Source organism: Chlorocebus sabaeus, chromosome 7 (assembly GCF_047675955.1).
Source record: "Chlorocebus sabaeus isolate Y175 chromosome 7, mChlSab1.0.hap1, whole genome shotgun sequence".
Classification (NCBI taxonomy): domain Eukaryota; kingdom Metazoa; phylum Chordata; class Mammalia; order Primates; family Cercopithecidae; genus Chlorocebus; species Chlorocebus sabaeus.
The window spans coordinates 12,130,460-12,144,637 of NC_132910.1; the positions used below are offsets into that span (position 1 = coordinate 12,130,460).

Below are 14,178 nucleotides of genomic sequence, written 5' to 3' on the forward strand. Positions count from 1 at the left end.
AAATATTATTTACTATTCTTTGAGATAGAGAATTTAAAAAGCAGTCAAGGCTGGGTGCAGTGGCTCACACCCGTAATCCCAGCACTTTGGGAGGCCAGGGTGGGTGGATCATGAGGTCAGGAGTTCAAGACCAGCATAACCAACATGATGAAACTCCGTTTCTACTAAAAATACAAAAATTAGCCAGACATGGTGGCACGCACCTGTAAACAGCTACTCAGGAGGCTGAGGCAGGAGAAATCCCTTGAACCCCAGGAGGTGGAGGTTGCAGTGAGCTGAGATCATGCCATTGCACTCCAGCCTGGGTGACATAGCAGGACTCTGTCACATAAAAAAAAAAAAAAAAAAAAAAAAAGCAGTCAAAAAACCCTTTGACTTATTGCTTATTTTAAAAGAACAAGACTGTAGTCCCAGCTACTCAGGAGGCTGAGGCAGGAGAATGGCGTGAACCCGGGAGGCAGAGCTTGCAGTGAGCTGAGATCCGGCCACTGCACTCCAGCCTGGGGGACAGAGCGAGACTCCGTCTCAAAAAAAAAAAAAAAAAAAAAAAGAACAAGAAAGGAGAATTCCCAAATCTCAATAAGTCCTGAAGCAGCAACCATGAAACTCTTCATGAAGAACCCCATGGGCACATAGGAGGCTGTACTCTTCAAGAGGTACTATCCTCCCACAGACTCCCCGTTAGCGGGTGCACAGAGGTCCAGCTTGAAAGTCTTCGCAAGTTGGGCTGGAAGGACCAGCCCTACACAAACAAGTTTCCACTATGAAAGTTGATGGAATCAAAATTGAGTCACTTGTGTTAAAAACCATAACAAAAGAAGCCAGAGAAGGCCATGAAAAGAAGGTTATCACACACAAACGCCTAATAACAGGAACTATCACAAAAGATTCTGCAAAAACCACAGCCTTGCACAAAGACCATCACAATCTCATAGGAAAACAATACTTCTGCAAGGACATCTGCCCAGCAGATTTGTCCAACCCTGAACTAGCACCGCCCTTGTTATTGATCTTTATAACCCAGGATAATTATCTCAAAACAACTCTGCAACCCTCTCGTTTTCCTTTAAAAGCCATTGTCTTCTTTTACTTTCCTGAATACGCACATAGTTCACATGTATTCCTATTGGCACGTGTATTCCTATTGCAATGCCTGTTCCCAAATAAATATTATTTCTTTTAGACGGCATCTCTCTGTTATTTAAGTTGACACCACTTTTTCTCAGTCGTCATTTCAAGTTTATCAGTGTTCACATAGGGTTGTTTTTAAGAAGTTTGTTTTGACCTTATAAAGCTATTGAAAGATTTTCAAACTTAAGTCCAACATTAGGTATCTCTAATATTCCAAGTGTTACCTGCAAAGTAATTCAGCCCTAGGAGGAACCAAGAGAACTACTCACTCTCTCCCCACCCAAAAGCCTGAGTCCGTCCAAAAATATGGGAGGGATCAAGTGGAGGAGCAAAGGAAAAGGAAAATAAAACTATATAATTCTCCTCAACTTAGCAAGAGAGCAAGGGAAGTTGCAATGAGTAATTATTTTATTCTATTAGTCAATTTTAACAAAATCATTGGTTAATAATCCTGTAAAAACATTCAGGAAAGCACAGGAAATAATTCAATCATCATATTTATTGAGGGTTTATTATGTACCAAGCACTGCTCCATTCAATCTCCCCACAACCTCATGAGATGGGTAATACTATTACTCCATGTTACAGATAAAACTGAAGCAGAAGGAGATTAAGTAACTTACCCAAGGTCATATAGCTAATAAGTGCTAGAAACTAGAATAAGAGAAGAAAGGAATAAAAAACAAAGTCTGAAGAATGAATGGTAACTGAGATATCTTAGGCAACAGAGAGCTAATCAGTGGAAGATGTGCAGAGAAATCATTCATGCATTCATTGACTCATGCACCTATTGAGCTGAGTGCTGGAAATACAGCAATGGCAAATCAGTTTTTAAAGCTAGTCGTTGTCCTTGAGATCTGGTGGTTATACACAGTGCAGTAAAGCTAAAATGGAGAATGCACTAAGTGAGGGGATTGAGAGACCTCTGTGAGACCTGAGGGTTAGAAAGACTCTTCCAGCAGAGACCAGTGTCTGCTCTGAGATGTGGAGGATGAGGAAGGATGCTCCAGGGGTCAAAGTAGATGGCCTTAGCCCTTTGGAAAGGGTTTTTGCTTCCCATGGGCACTGGATGCTTTTTAAATAGACCCCAAAAGAAGAGAACATGACTCTGACAGCCAAATTCCAAGTGAATCCAGTCATAGAGTTTATTTTTCCTCCTACCCTAAAAGCCCTCAGGGAAAAACGAAAGGGCTTGGCAAAGGCAGTGGGTGGCCAGATGGACTGGGAAAGGCCTGAAGCTAGGATGCGAGGGGCTCACTGGGAGGAATAAAGCTCTGTGGGACGAGCCGCTACAGCAGTGGGAAAGAGAGCTCAGCCTGGCATGTTGACATGTTTGTGGAGAATACAACAGGGACAAGTGAAAGCAGTCCAAGACAGCAACCAAACCCAGAGCGGCTCAGAGAGAGGGAGCTGCACTTCCTGGGCAGACACTGAGCAGCCGTCTACGCAGAAAGGAGTGGCGTCAGACAGGATTGTAGACTTGGCTGGAACTCAATAGCAAGACAACTCCCAGAAGGGAAGTGGGCAGAGGAGGCAAGACTGTAGTCCTAAAGAAAACAGAGGCTTGGGATGAGGTAAAGGCTCAGTCTTTCCAGGGAACTCCAGAAACAAGAAATCACATGTGAGACATCTAAAGAGGACAGCTTTTCTGGGAGACGGAAAGTCATTCAACTTGGCACATCAGGAGGTCAAAGACAGGGGTCAAGTGAGGCACACAGGGCAGGTTGGTAATGACTTTATGAAGAATCATAAGAAGTCTGGCATTCTTCTCATTAAACAGGGGTGGTAGGTCAATGATATTTATCTGAGTATAAACCCTTGATTGACCAGAGCTGCTGCAAGAGGCCCAGATTAAGAATTCTGTGTTCTAATTGGTTTGGTACATTTATACATAGGAATGCTTTTTCATTTTTTTGAGACAGAATCTCACTCTGTCTCCCAGGCTGGAGTGCAATGGTGTCATCTCAGTTCACCGTAACCTCCACCTCCAGGGTTCAAGCGATTCTCCTGCCTCAGCCTCTCATGTAGCTGGGACTACAGGTGCATGCCACCACACCCGACTAATTTTTGTATTTTTAGTAGAGACAGGGTTTCACCATGTTGGCAAAGCTGGTCTCGAACTCCTGACCTCAGGTGATCCACCTGCCTTGGCCTCCCAAAGTGCTGGGATTACAGGTGTGAGCCACCGCGCCCAGCCTTATGCCTGAGAATAGCTTCTATTCAGTCCCCAATTATCCTCTTCTTGCAAACACAACTGGTATAGAATTACATTAAGAATGTGACCCAAAAAGATTTAGCAAGATGAGTTCCGAGAGGCACATAAAGCTAGAAAGTGTTGCTTTCTTGCATTAAGCCAATTTTCCTAGACGTCTGGATGTCCATCTTTTCATTTCAATGACTAAAGAGATAGGAGGTTTTCCTACATAGGCATCATTGCCACCACATAGGCCCTCCTAAACCTCTCAATGAAGATCTACCAGGATAACAGGACTTTCAACTGGGTCTACTTCTGACCCTTTGAGGCCATGCAAGTCCCCACTACACTCCTCAGCTATGTACTAACCTGCCCCATTCCTTCCTGAAACCAGGAACCACACACAGAGTGCTAGAGATTTTACTGCAGGCCAAAGACACTCATTCCTTCCTCTTGAAGTTGTATCTTCTCTCCTGTCTCTTGAATATCTCATTCCCAAATCACTTGCCCTGCTGTAAGAAAGTCACAGGGAACCTGCCGTGCTACTGAAGACCTTGACATTCAAGCTGATGACCATCTCTACTGTGTCACATGGGCTTCCACGCCCCAATTTTATGTAACATGAGGACAAATATTTAACCTCTGAACCTTAGGGAAGACCTAAAAATGCTACTTCTCAATAAGGCATGGGAATATACTCAACAAGAATCAAAAAGAAGAGGGACTTAAAGTTTTCCAGGATTTCCTCTATTGTGACACATCCACATTTCTCTTTTAAAGCAAGCATTATTAATAAGCAGTGATGTTATGAGAAGACACTACAGAGGGAAGTGGGTTAGCATTAAGGAAGCTGGATCTGAAGCTTGACAGCTATAGACTTTGACAATATTGAAATGCACTTGTTATTCACCTAAGAGGCTGACATCAGCCAGGTAGCTGCACTGCAGAGGCAGATAAAGCAACATCTATGTCATTCATATGATCAGTGACTCTTTCTTAAAAAGGTGAATCTTCAGCATCAGTGAAAGGAATGTTGTTATTCTAACATCTTAGCAAGCTAAAACAAAATTTAAAAACTAGCATCCGTGAAATAAACGTTGTTAACATCTTAACATCCCAGCTGATCGTCTGTTCAAAAAGAAAGGAATCAATGCTTTCAGGATAAATATCCTCCTAAACATTCAAAAACATCCAAGAAACTCCTTCCTGGGCACAAAGTTTTATTCAAAGTGAAGTCTGTGAAGGAACCACTGAAAATATTTTATTTCCCTGATTTGACTTTCTCCCAAGCTCCTTTCGATGATGAGGAGACATTTTTATTTTTTATTTGTCTACTTTGCCAAGGTGAATTATGAAATTGAGCCACTGGGAGATTAACACAGGGCACTGCATCATTTGCCACCAAATGATCATATCATTTCCCCCATAACAAACGAAGGATGAAGCCTAATTATGGAATAACCCAAAGACATTTTTTTCTACTTGTTGTCACAAAAAGAAATGCTCTCTAATTTATTTTACAGGGAAATGTAAATGTAAAAGTCTGTGTTAATGCAAAGTTAACATGTTAAGATAATGAATTTTAAGACAGGAAATGAGGCTCTTATGGGTTTAAAAGCCTCTCTTGATATACGCAGTATAGTCAGGATCATAGTTTAAAATCTAAATTTTTTTACAACTGTGTATATTTGGAAGTTGGCTATTATTCCGTTACCTCAAATCTTCCTGATGTGAAAGGCAGTTAAATAATAGAGCAGAACACAAGACTGACCACATAAAAAATCTTCCTTGAAGATTTCTGGGGGTTCTTCAGATATTTCTGTGCCCCCGATGACTTAGGATCAGGGCTAATGGATCCAGAGTCACCTGGCTTTAAATGACCTCTAGCGAGTCCTTCAAGTTCTGTGTCTCTAATATTGAATTTTACAGGCTATTAATGCCTTTTCAATTATATCATTAGCTATTTTCCTGCATGGCAGTACCTCTTTTAAGAGATGAGATGCAGAATACTGATAAGAAATCAGTTTCTGTCCTTTATTACACAGTGAGATGTTATCATTGAGGGACTTTACCTCAAGGGCTTACTCTCAGCCAAATGCCCTGCAATGTCTCCAATACAATGTGATATGATCGCTAGGGAGCCCCCACTCCTTCCTCTCCAGAACCGACCGTAAAGGGCAGACTTGATTTGTAAAGAACGAGTCCAAAATCAAGCTCATCCTCTTCCCCCAACACAAACCTGCTGTGGCAGAGACTGGCACCTAGTCTCCCATGGGAGAAATGTTGGGGTTTCTCTTGACTTTCCTCCAGTCAGTTTCTTTACAAGACCTGTATATTCAACTTCTTTAAGATCTCTTGTCCATCTCTTCACCTCTATTTTGGGTAACGATATGTCCCTATTGTCCAGGACAGTCTTAATTTATGCCCATTGTCCCAGCATAATCATGAACACTGCTCCCTTTCACTCACAAGAGTCCAAGTATAGACAACTGATACTGTCTCTACCTCAACTCCCGTTGCCACAGCTGACTTCAGGCCCTTGCTAATTCCTACCCGGATAGTAGTAGTAGTTGGCAGTAGGAGCTGCCAACTGATTTTCCCTTTGGTCTACTTACTTTTAAAATTTTTTAATCAGCTGGGCGCGGTGGCTCCCGCTTGTAATCCCAGCAGGGAGGCTGAGGTGGGTGGATCACCTGAGGTCAGGAGTTCGAGACCAGCTTGGCCAACATGGTGAAATCCCATCTCTACTAAAAATACAAAAATTAGCCAGGCATGGTGGTGGGCACCTGTAATCCCGGCTACTCAGGGGGCTAAGGCAGGAGAATCGCTTGAACCCAGGAGGCAGAAGTTGCAGTGAGACGAGATCACATCACTGCTCCAGCCTGGGTGACAAGAGCGAAACTCCGTCTCAAAAAAAAAAAAAAAAGAAAGAAAGAAAAAAATTTTAATTGATTGCCAATTCTGTACCAGACACACTATTAGCATGAGGCCATGCTCCCCTGTAGGGACATGCAGTTTGCACACTGCACAGGGGCATCCAGCCCAGGGAGCAAGGAAGACTATAATTCAGTTCTCCACCTGCTGGGCCACACATCTTCATGTGGGCTGGGTCTGCCTCATCGGAGGAAGGGACGCCTTTTTCCTCACACAAAGCAACCACCTGCTTGCCAAGTCTTGAACCCTCAGTGCTGCATCTGCCCAGTGGAGGTGGGGTTTGTTAAATTCCCATAAAGGCACAGCATAGGCTGACAGTAGTAGCCCCTGCATTGTGGAAACTACATTCCTTCTTCAAGTCTGTCCCTATTATGATCCATTTCCCTCTGACTTCTGTAATGACCGTCCAACACCACAACCTGACCTTGCCTCTCCCCTGCACCCTTCAACAGCTCACAGTCATCTATAAGATGTAGTCCAAAGCTCTGGGCGTGGTGTGCAAAGCCCTTCATCATCTCTCTTCTGCCCTCTCTCCAGACTCATTTCTCCCCACTTCTCCTCATACTCACCTTGCTTCAGCTAAGCTGAACTTCGTGTGGTAGCTGGAATGGGCCAAAGTGGTTTCCACTGGCTTAGCCCCTTTTCATGCACTGTTTATCTGAGTTTGGGTGATCGGATACACCCTACCCCACCACCTGACAATCTCTGACTTATTAATGGTGATGATGATGAAGGAGAGACAGGAGAAAAAAATGAAATAATAAAGATGATAGATAACTATTGTAACAGACTGTTGAATAGAACAACTCTTCCCTTGCCTAAAAATGGCACTAGGATCTACAACCCAAAACCATAGGTGCTATGTGTCCCCACATTCTAAAGCAGAGCCACCAAGAATTGGATCAGCGCCAGGTGTGGTGGCTCGTGCCTATAATCCCAGCACTTTGGGGGGCCAAGGCAGGAGGATCACTTGACACCAGGCATTGGAGACCACCCTGAGCAATATAATGAGACTCTGTCTCTACAAAAGCAAAGAAAAATTATTAATAGCCAGATATGGTGGTGTGCACCTATAATCTCAGTTATTTAGGAGGCTGAGGTGGGGGGATTGCTTGGGCCCAGGAATTTGAGGCTACAGTGAGCTATGATTATATCACTGCACTCTAGCCTAGGTGATAGAGCAAGACCCTGTCTCAAAAAAAAAAAATATTGAACCAGAATGCTCCTCAATGCTACATGTCCCTACCACAAGCACCACAAGCCCCACACACCATTCCTCCAGGCCCCCACGCACACATACATATAAACAGGTTTGGGGTGACAGCCTACTGGAGACAGCAGAAGGTTTTTCCTCCCCTTAATCCCTACCCCCCAACTCCTAAGAAGACAAGGGAAATGGAGCCAAGAGATCTGTGATGTTTGCAAGAAAAAGAGACAACCATTCCATTGTCCAATTAGATGTCTCCTGAATAGGCAGGTTGGCGTCTGGCCCTGTGCTGACTGGACACAGAGGGACGTCGCAGGGGCAGGCTGCACATGGGTTTCCCACAGATATCAAGAAGCTTGCCAGCCTGAGTAGTCTTAGAGATACTCCACCAAGAAGAGTGCCCACCAGGTACAAGGACTCATCGGCAAAGGGTTTGGGAGTGTCCTGTGGGCTGGGGGAATATTGAGCTGAAGTAGTGTAGAAGAGAGGGGGGCATACATCTCTTGCGTCATTACCCTTCAGCCAAAGACCACAGGAATGCACCTGTAGTTGAGTAAGTTGAGTTTATCACTCATTGTAGCAAGGAGGATAGACACCATATGGAACTATGGGGGTCTCAGTAAGGGGGTGTTAGAAAGATTCTGTTACAGGATTTGGACTTTGATTGAGTAATTTAGGGGAAGGTCTAAGGAAGCAGGAGATTGCTACGGATTGGGTGCTGTCAGAAAGCAGGAATGATTCTTTTTAAACATTTAAAAACAATTTTAATTGACAAAACATTATGTACATTTACAGTGTACGTGATGTTTTGATATATGCACGTATTGTGGAATGACTAGATTAAGCTAATTAGCATATCCTTTTCCTGACATACTTATCATTTTTGAGGCAAGAACTTTTAAAATCTACTCTCTGTCAGACATAACGGCTCACACCTGTAATCCCAGCACTCTGGGAGGCCAAGGCGGGCGGATCACAACAAGGTCAAGAGTTCGAGACCAGCCTGACCAATATGGTGAAACCCAGTCTCTACTAAAAATATAAAAATTAGCTGGGCGTGGTGGCATGCGCCTGTAATCCTAGCTACTCAGGAGGCTGAGGCAGGAGAATCGCTTGAACCCGGGAGGTGGAGGTTGCAGTGAGCTGAGATCACACCACTGCACTCCAGCCTGGGCAACAGAGCGAGACTCCATCTCAAAAAAAAGAAAAGAAAATTCAACACCACTTCATGATAAAAACACTCAATAAGCAGAATAGAAAGGAATTTCCTCAACCTGCTAAGACTGTCTATGAATGCCCACAGCTAACACCATGCTTAATGGTGAAAAACTAACAACTTTCCCTCTAAGTTGAGCACTGGGACAAAGGTGTCCACTCACCTCTTCTATTCAACATTATACTGGAGGTTCTAACCAGGGCAATTATGCAAGAAAAAGAAACGAAAGGCACTAATTAAACAGGAAGAAGTAAAAGTATCTCCATCTCCACACCCAGCCTCTCCACCTCCTTAAAACTGAAGCTGGACAGGTGACAATATCTGTTATTGGAAGGGTGGAGTTGTCAACTTGCTCTTTAAAGGCTCCATTCACCTGCCTTTTTTCTAACATCTCTTCTTGTTTTCAGGTCCTCCTTAACTGGCGCTGTCACAGAGCTCGGGTTCCCCTTTCAGTGACCAGAAACTTGCTTGTTTTCTTTGCTTGCTGGGCAGTGAGGAGGTTCCTCAAAGGGACTCTGCTGTGGCACATGTTTGCATTCTCACTGTTGGCTCTGATGCAGGACTTTCACACACTGTGAGTGACAGTTCTTAGTGTACAGCTGCTGCCACTGCCCACCCGCATGCCCTACACACACACACACACACACACACACACACACACACACAGAGAGAGTTTGTAGAGCCTGAGGGCTTCTTCGGCCTGCAGAGATAAGCACATTTATTGGCTGTCTTCCCTTCCTGCTTGCTCACCTGCCTGCCCCAACCCTCAATCTGTGTGTCCTGATGTGACCTACTTGCACTGGAATCCTTGTCTCACAGTAAGCTTCTGGAGAATCCAGAACTATTACAGATCGTCATACTAGATCATGGAACCAATTTAGTGGCTCCTGACCAGTGAATTAAATGAAATCAGGGCCAGGGGTGTTGACTCACACCTGTAATCCCAACACTTTCGGAGGCCGAGGCAGGTAGATCACTTGAGGCCAGGAGTTCGAGACCAGCCTGGGCAACATGTTGAAACCCTGTCTCTAGTAAAAATACAAAAATCAGCTGGGCATAATGGTGCATGCCTGTAATCCCAGCTACTTGGAAGGTTGAGGCAGAAGGACTGTTTGAAGCCGGGAGGCAGAGGTTGCAGTGAGCCAAAATCTCACCACTGCACTCCAGACTAGGCGACACAGAGAGACTTCATCAAAAAGAAAAAGAAAAGAAAAAAAAGAAAGAAGACAGAGAAGAAAGCAAGCAAGAAAAGAAGAGAAAGAAAGAAATTAAATACAACAGGAAATAGAGTGCACTCTGCATTTGTTTCCTTTTCAGGAAAACAAATGGGTCATGTAAACTGCATCTCTTAGGATGGAACAAAGACAAAAATATTTGGGAAAACTGCTCTAAAGATTTTTCATTGTTTTTTAAACAACTGTCAGGTCAACATATGACCTTTCAGGGAAAAAAAAAATGCTCCACTTGTCTATAATACACTAAGGAGAGGCCAAAAAGCAGTGCTAGGTTTTTTCTGGATTGGATGACGTTTCTCCACTCTCCACCTCCCGATTTTGTGGTCACTTAATTTTCAAAAAGTTTGCAATAATTATCCTTGTAAGAGTCTGTTGAGAATGAGTTCTTTACATTGCTGATGGGATTATGAACTGAACTGCTGGCTTTCAGTCAGCAACCCTGTAAATCCCTGGATTTATGCTAAGAAAAAAGAACACAAAAGAACCACAATGTGACATGCAGAATATTGCACGCTGCAGTGTTACACATTCAGTTAAAAAGTGAAAGCAACTTCCATGTCTGCACTGGAGAGGCCAATGTTCCTGGGAAGAGAGGCTTTCAAGTTGAGTTTGCAGAGCACTTCGCAGAAAGACTAAGAGTCCATCGTTTATATCAAAAACCTCCTGGAATGCTGGTGAAGACTGGGGGCGCTTTAGGTACCTCCTTGGCAGCTCCAACGAGGAAGGAGCTGGGGACCCCTGCTCCTCTCAGCTGCGCTCTGTTCTCCCCAGAGGCTTGCTGGAGGGCGAGCAGTTCAGCAAGAACTCAAAACAAGGGCACAGCTCTCACGGATTCCAGTACTCACTGAAAACGGCTCAGCACAAAAAAAGCAGTTTTGTTGAATGCTACTGGGAGGCGAAGCGGGGAGGGAGGTGCAGGCAGTTAGGAGGTTCCAGAAAGGGAAGTGGTTGGCAACGATTTGTCCTTTTAGTGCCTGACACCCAAGACCACAGCGGGCCTGTGGCCAACGGGGACAAAAAATCCACAGGTGGGGGTTTTTAACAGCTTGTTCTTAAGAGAGCTTCCCAAACCACAGCGTAATGAGCACTCAGGTGTCTCAGGCCCACGGAGAGTTTAACAGATGAAACCCTGGATCGTCTCGAAGCCGTGGTTGTTAAGAAGGTTAAATATATTGACCGGAAACGGGGAGAAACCAGAGAGTGGAGGAGCCGCTCGCACTGCGGGGCGATCCCTGAGGGCTCGGGGCAGAGGGCTGGGGACCGAGCAGGAGCTGGCGGGGTGAGCTCTGCGAAGCGGCCGTGAGACCGAACGCCCATGGGCCGGCCACACCGGGTGACCGCTCACCCCCCAACTCCAGCAGGAGCGCGCGCGCAGGCCCCGCGGGCCCGGGAGGGCGGCACGGGCGGGGCCCCAGCGCTCTCACCGCCCGGGGGTGTGGTTCCCGCTGCTGGGCCGGGCGGGGCGGCGGGTTTAAGGCGCGGGCCGGCCCGACCCGGCTCACTTGCGCCTTTGCAGCTGCCACCGCACCACGCCATGGAGCGGCCGTCGCTACATGCCCTGCTCCTCGGCGCCGCCGGGCTGCTGCTCCTGCTCCTGCCCCTCTCCTCTTCCTCCTCTTCGGACACCTGCGGCCCCTGCGAGCCGGCCGCCTGCCCGCCCCTGCCCCCGCTGGGCTGCCTGCTGGGCGAGACCCGCGACGCGTGCGGCTGCTGCCCGATGTGCGCACGCGGCGAGGGCGAGCCGTGCGGGGGCGGCGGCGCCGGCAGGGGGTACTGCGCGCCGGGCATGGAGTGCGTGAAGAGCCGCAAGAGGCGGAAGGGTAAAGCCGGGGCAGCAGCCGGCGGCCCGGGGGTAAGCGGCGTGTGCGTGTGCAAGAGCCGCTACCCGGTGTGCGGCAGCGATGGCACCACCTACCCAAGCGGCTGCCAGCTGCGCGCCGCCAGCCAGAGGGCCGAGAGCCGCGGGGAGAAGGCCATCACCCAGGTCAGCAAGGGCACCTGCGAGCAAGGTGGGCATGAGCGCTTCCCTCTCCAACCCTGACCCTCTCGACCCAGCGAAGGGCACATCCGACGGGGCGTCCGCGGCGGCCTCGCCCGGCGCTATTCACCTCGATTCCCCCGCGGGCATCCGAGGAGCCAGATGGGAGGGAAAGAGTTGGCAGCTGCAGAATGCCAGGAGGGGTGGGCGACGCCCCCCCCCTTCTCCTTTTTGGTGGTTTTGAGAGTTTGGTGCGTGCGTCAAGAAAGTGAGAACTCACAGGGCTGGGTGTATATGTAGAAAAGATTTTCCGAGACCTCAGGCTTCCCCATCCCCAAAGCGCACCCAACTCGTGCTAACATCTGTCCATTTCTTGTCATTTTCTTTCTTGGCTTGGGGATGTAGAGAGAGGTGAAGTCAAGAGATGGGGGAAAGCAGTTTGACAATGAAATATAAAGTAAGGACTTCCAGACAGATTTTTTTTTTTTTTAAGACAGGATCTTGGTCTGTCGCCCACGGTAGAGTGCAGTGGCATGATCTTGGCCCACTGCAACCTCCGCCTCCTGGACTCAAGCAATCCTCCTGCCTCAGCCTCCCAAGTAGCTGGGACTACAAGCCTGTGCCACCATGCCTGGTTAATTTTTGTATTTTTTTGTAGAGACGGAGTTTCACTATGTTGCCAAGGCTGGTCTCGAACTCCTGAGCTCAAGTAATCCTGGCCTGCTGGGATTACAGGCATAAACCCCTGTGCTCAGCCCTGATTTCTTAGTATTGAAGAAAATAGTCTACTTTCTAAAAATTAAAGGTTCTCAGACAGTAATCTAGCTAATTATTTGTGGGCAAAAATAAAATACAGACTCTTTGAAGAATGTTTTTGTGATGCACTTTGGTGTCAACCTTCTGATCATTTTGTTTTCCCTTCCTGTTTCTTTGATTTGTATTGTTTTGCATAATTTGTCCCCAGGATGCACTGTTCAGAAATGTCTTTGAGATTGTTTGATTTTATTCCAAGCAAGTCCAAGCTTGCTGTAAATGAAATAAGAAAATAGGCTGGGTGTGGTGACTGATGCCTGTAATCCCAGCACTCTGGGAGGCCAAGGTGGGCAGATCACGAGGTCAGGAGTTCGAGACCAGCCTGACCAACATGGCGAAACCCCATCTCTACTAAAAAACAAACATATAAAAATTAGCCAGTCCTGGCTAACACGGTGAAACCCCGTCTCCCTGCTGAAAAAAAAAAAAAAAAAAAAAAAAAAAAAAAACTAGCTGGGCAAGGTGGCAGGCACCTGTAGTCCCAGCTACTCGGGAGACTGAGGCAGGAGAATGGCGTAAACCCGGGAGGCGGAGCTTGAAGTGAGCTGAGATCTGGCCACTGCACTCCAGCCTGGGCACAGAGCCAGACTCTGTCTCAAAAAAAAAAAAAAAAAAAAAAATAGCCAGGTGTGGTGGTGCACACCTGTAATCCCAGCTACTCAGGAGGCTGAGGCAGGAGAATGCTTGAATCTAGGAGGCGGAGGTTGCAGTGAGCCGAGATCATACCACAGTACTCCAACCTGGGCAACAGAGAGAGACTCCATCTCAAAAATAAAAAAAGAAAGAAAGAAGAAAATAAAGTCTGGACTTGTAAACACACACACACACACACACACACACAGAAATTTTAACTCTAATGCCTGAAATAACATTTTCCATTGGCAGTATTTTCAAGGGAAAGTCAGACATTCAATGTTGGCAGCTCCTGATCTTAGCCAAGGTAGAAAAGGGAGAGGAGGCAGTTCTGAGATTACAGAAGCTATTGCTTCTTTAACACAGTTCAGACTTTCTCCAGAATTTCCAAATTCTTTCTTTAGAGCTTTTCCGGGAAGTCCACAAACTAATAGATTGTATGTCATCAATTTCCGAGTTCACTATTGAAAGCCTTAAATTATGTAACTCACTATTAAATATTTATAGTATCATCACCTTAAACTTAGAAAATTGCAATCCAAAATAATCTGCATATGTTTCCAATAGAAACAGTTATGTGTTACTTTGGATCTCACTTGTCAGTCACCTAATGAAAAGATAAATGTGCATTATTTAAGAATTTATTCCAAATACTGAGATTTTCCTATAAACATTACAGTGGGGAACTTTCTCTATAGTTTTTTTCAAAATGACAGATACTTGCTTTATCAGAGCAGAAGGTTAGCTTGGTGATTGTTCAAGTGTTGTCAGTTTCTAGTTTATACTTAATATTCCTTTTTCTCATCTGCTACTTACATCTCCAAACACTCACACAGT

The 14,178-nt window shown here is 45.9% G+C and overlaps 1 protein-coding gene across 1 annotated transcript in view; it reads left to right on the forward strand.

The window, feature by feature from the left end:
- The first annotated feature begins 11,398 nt into the window (after nucleotides 1-11,398).
- IGFBP7 (insulin like growth factor binding protein 7) overlaps nucleotides 11,399-14,178 on the forward strand; it is a 77,391-nt gene continuing 74,611 nt past the window's right edge. Inside the window, exon 1 of the mRNA XM_007998604.3 lies at nucleotides 11,399-11,926. Within this exon, the coding sequence (XP_007996795.3) occupies nucleotides 11,452-11,926 (475 nt within the window). The 5' untranslated portion in view covers nucleotides 11,399-11,451. The remainder of the gene's footprint in view (nucleotides 11,927-14,178) is intronic.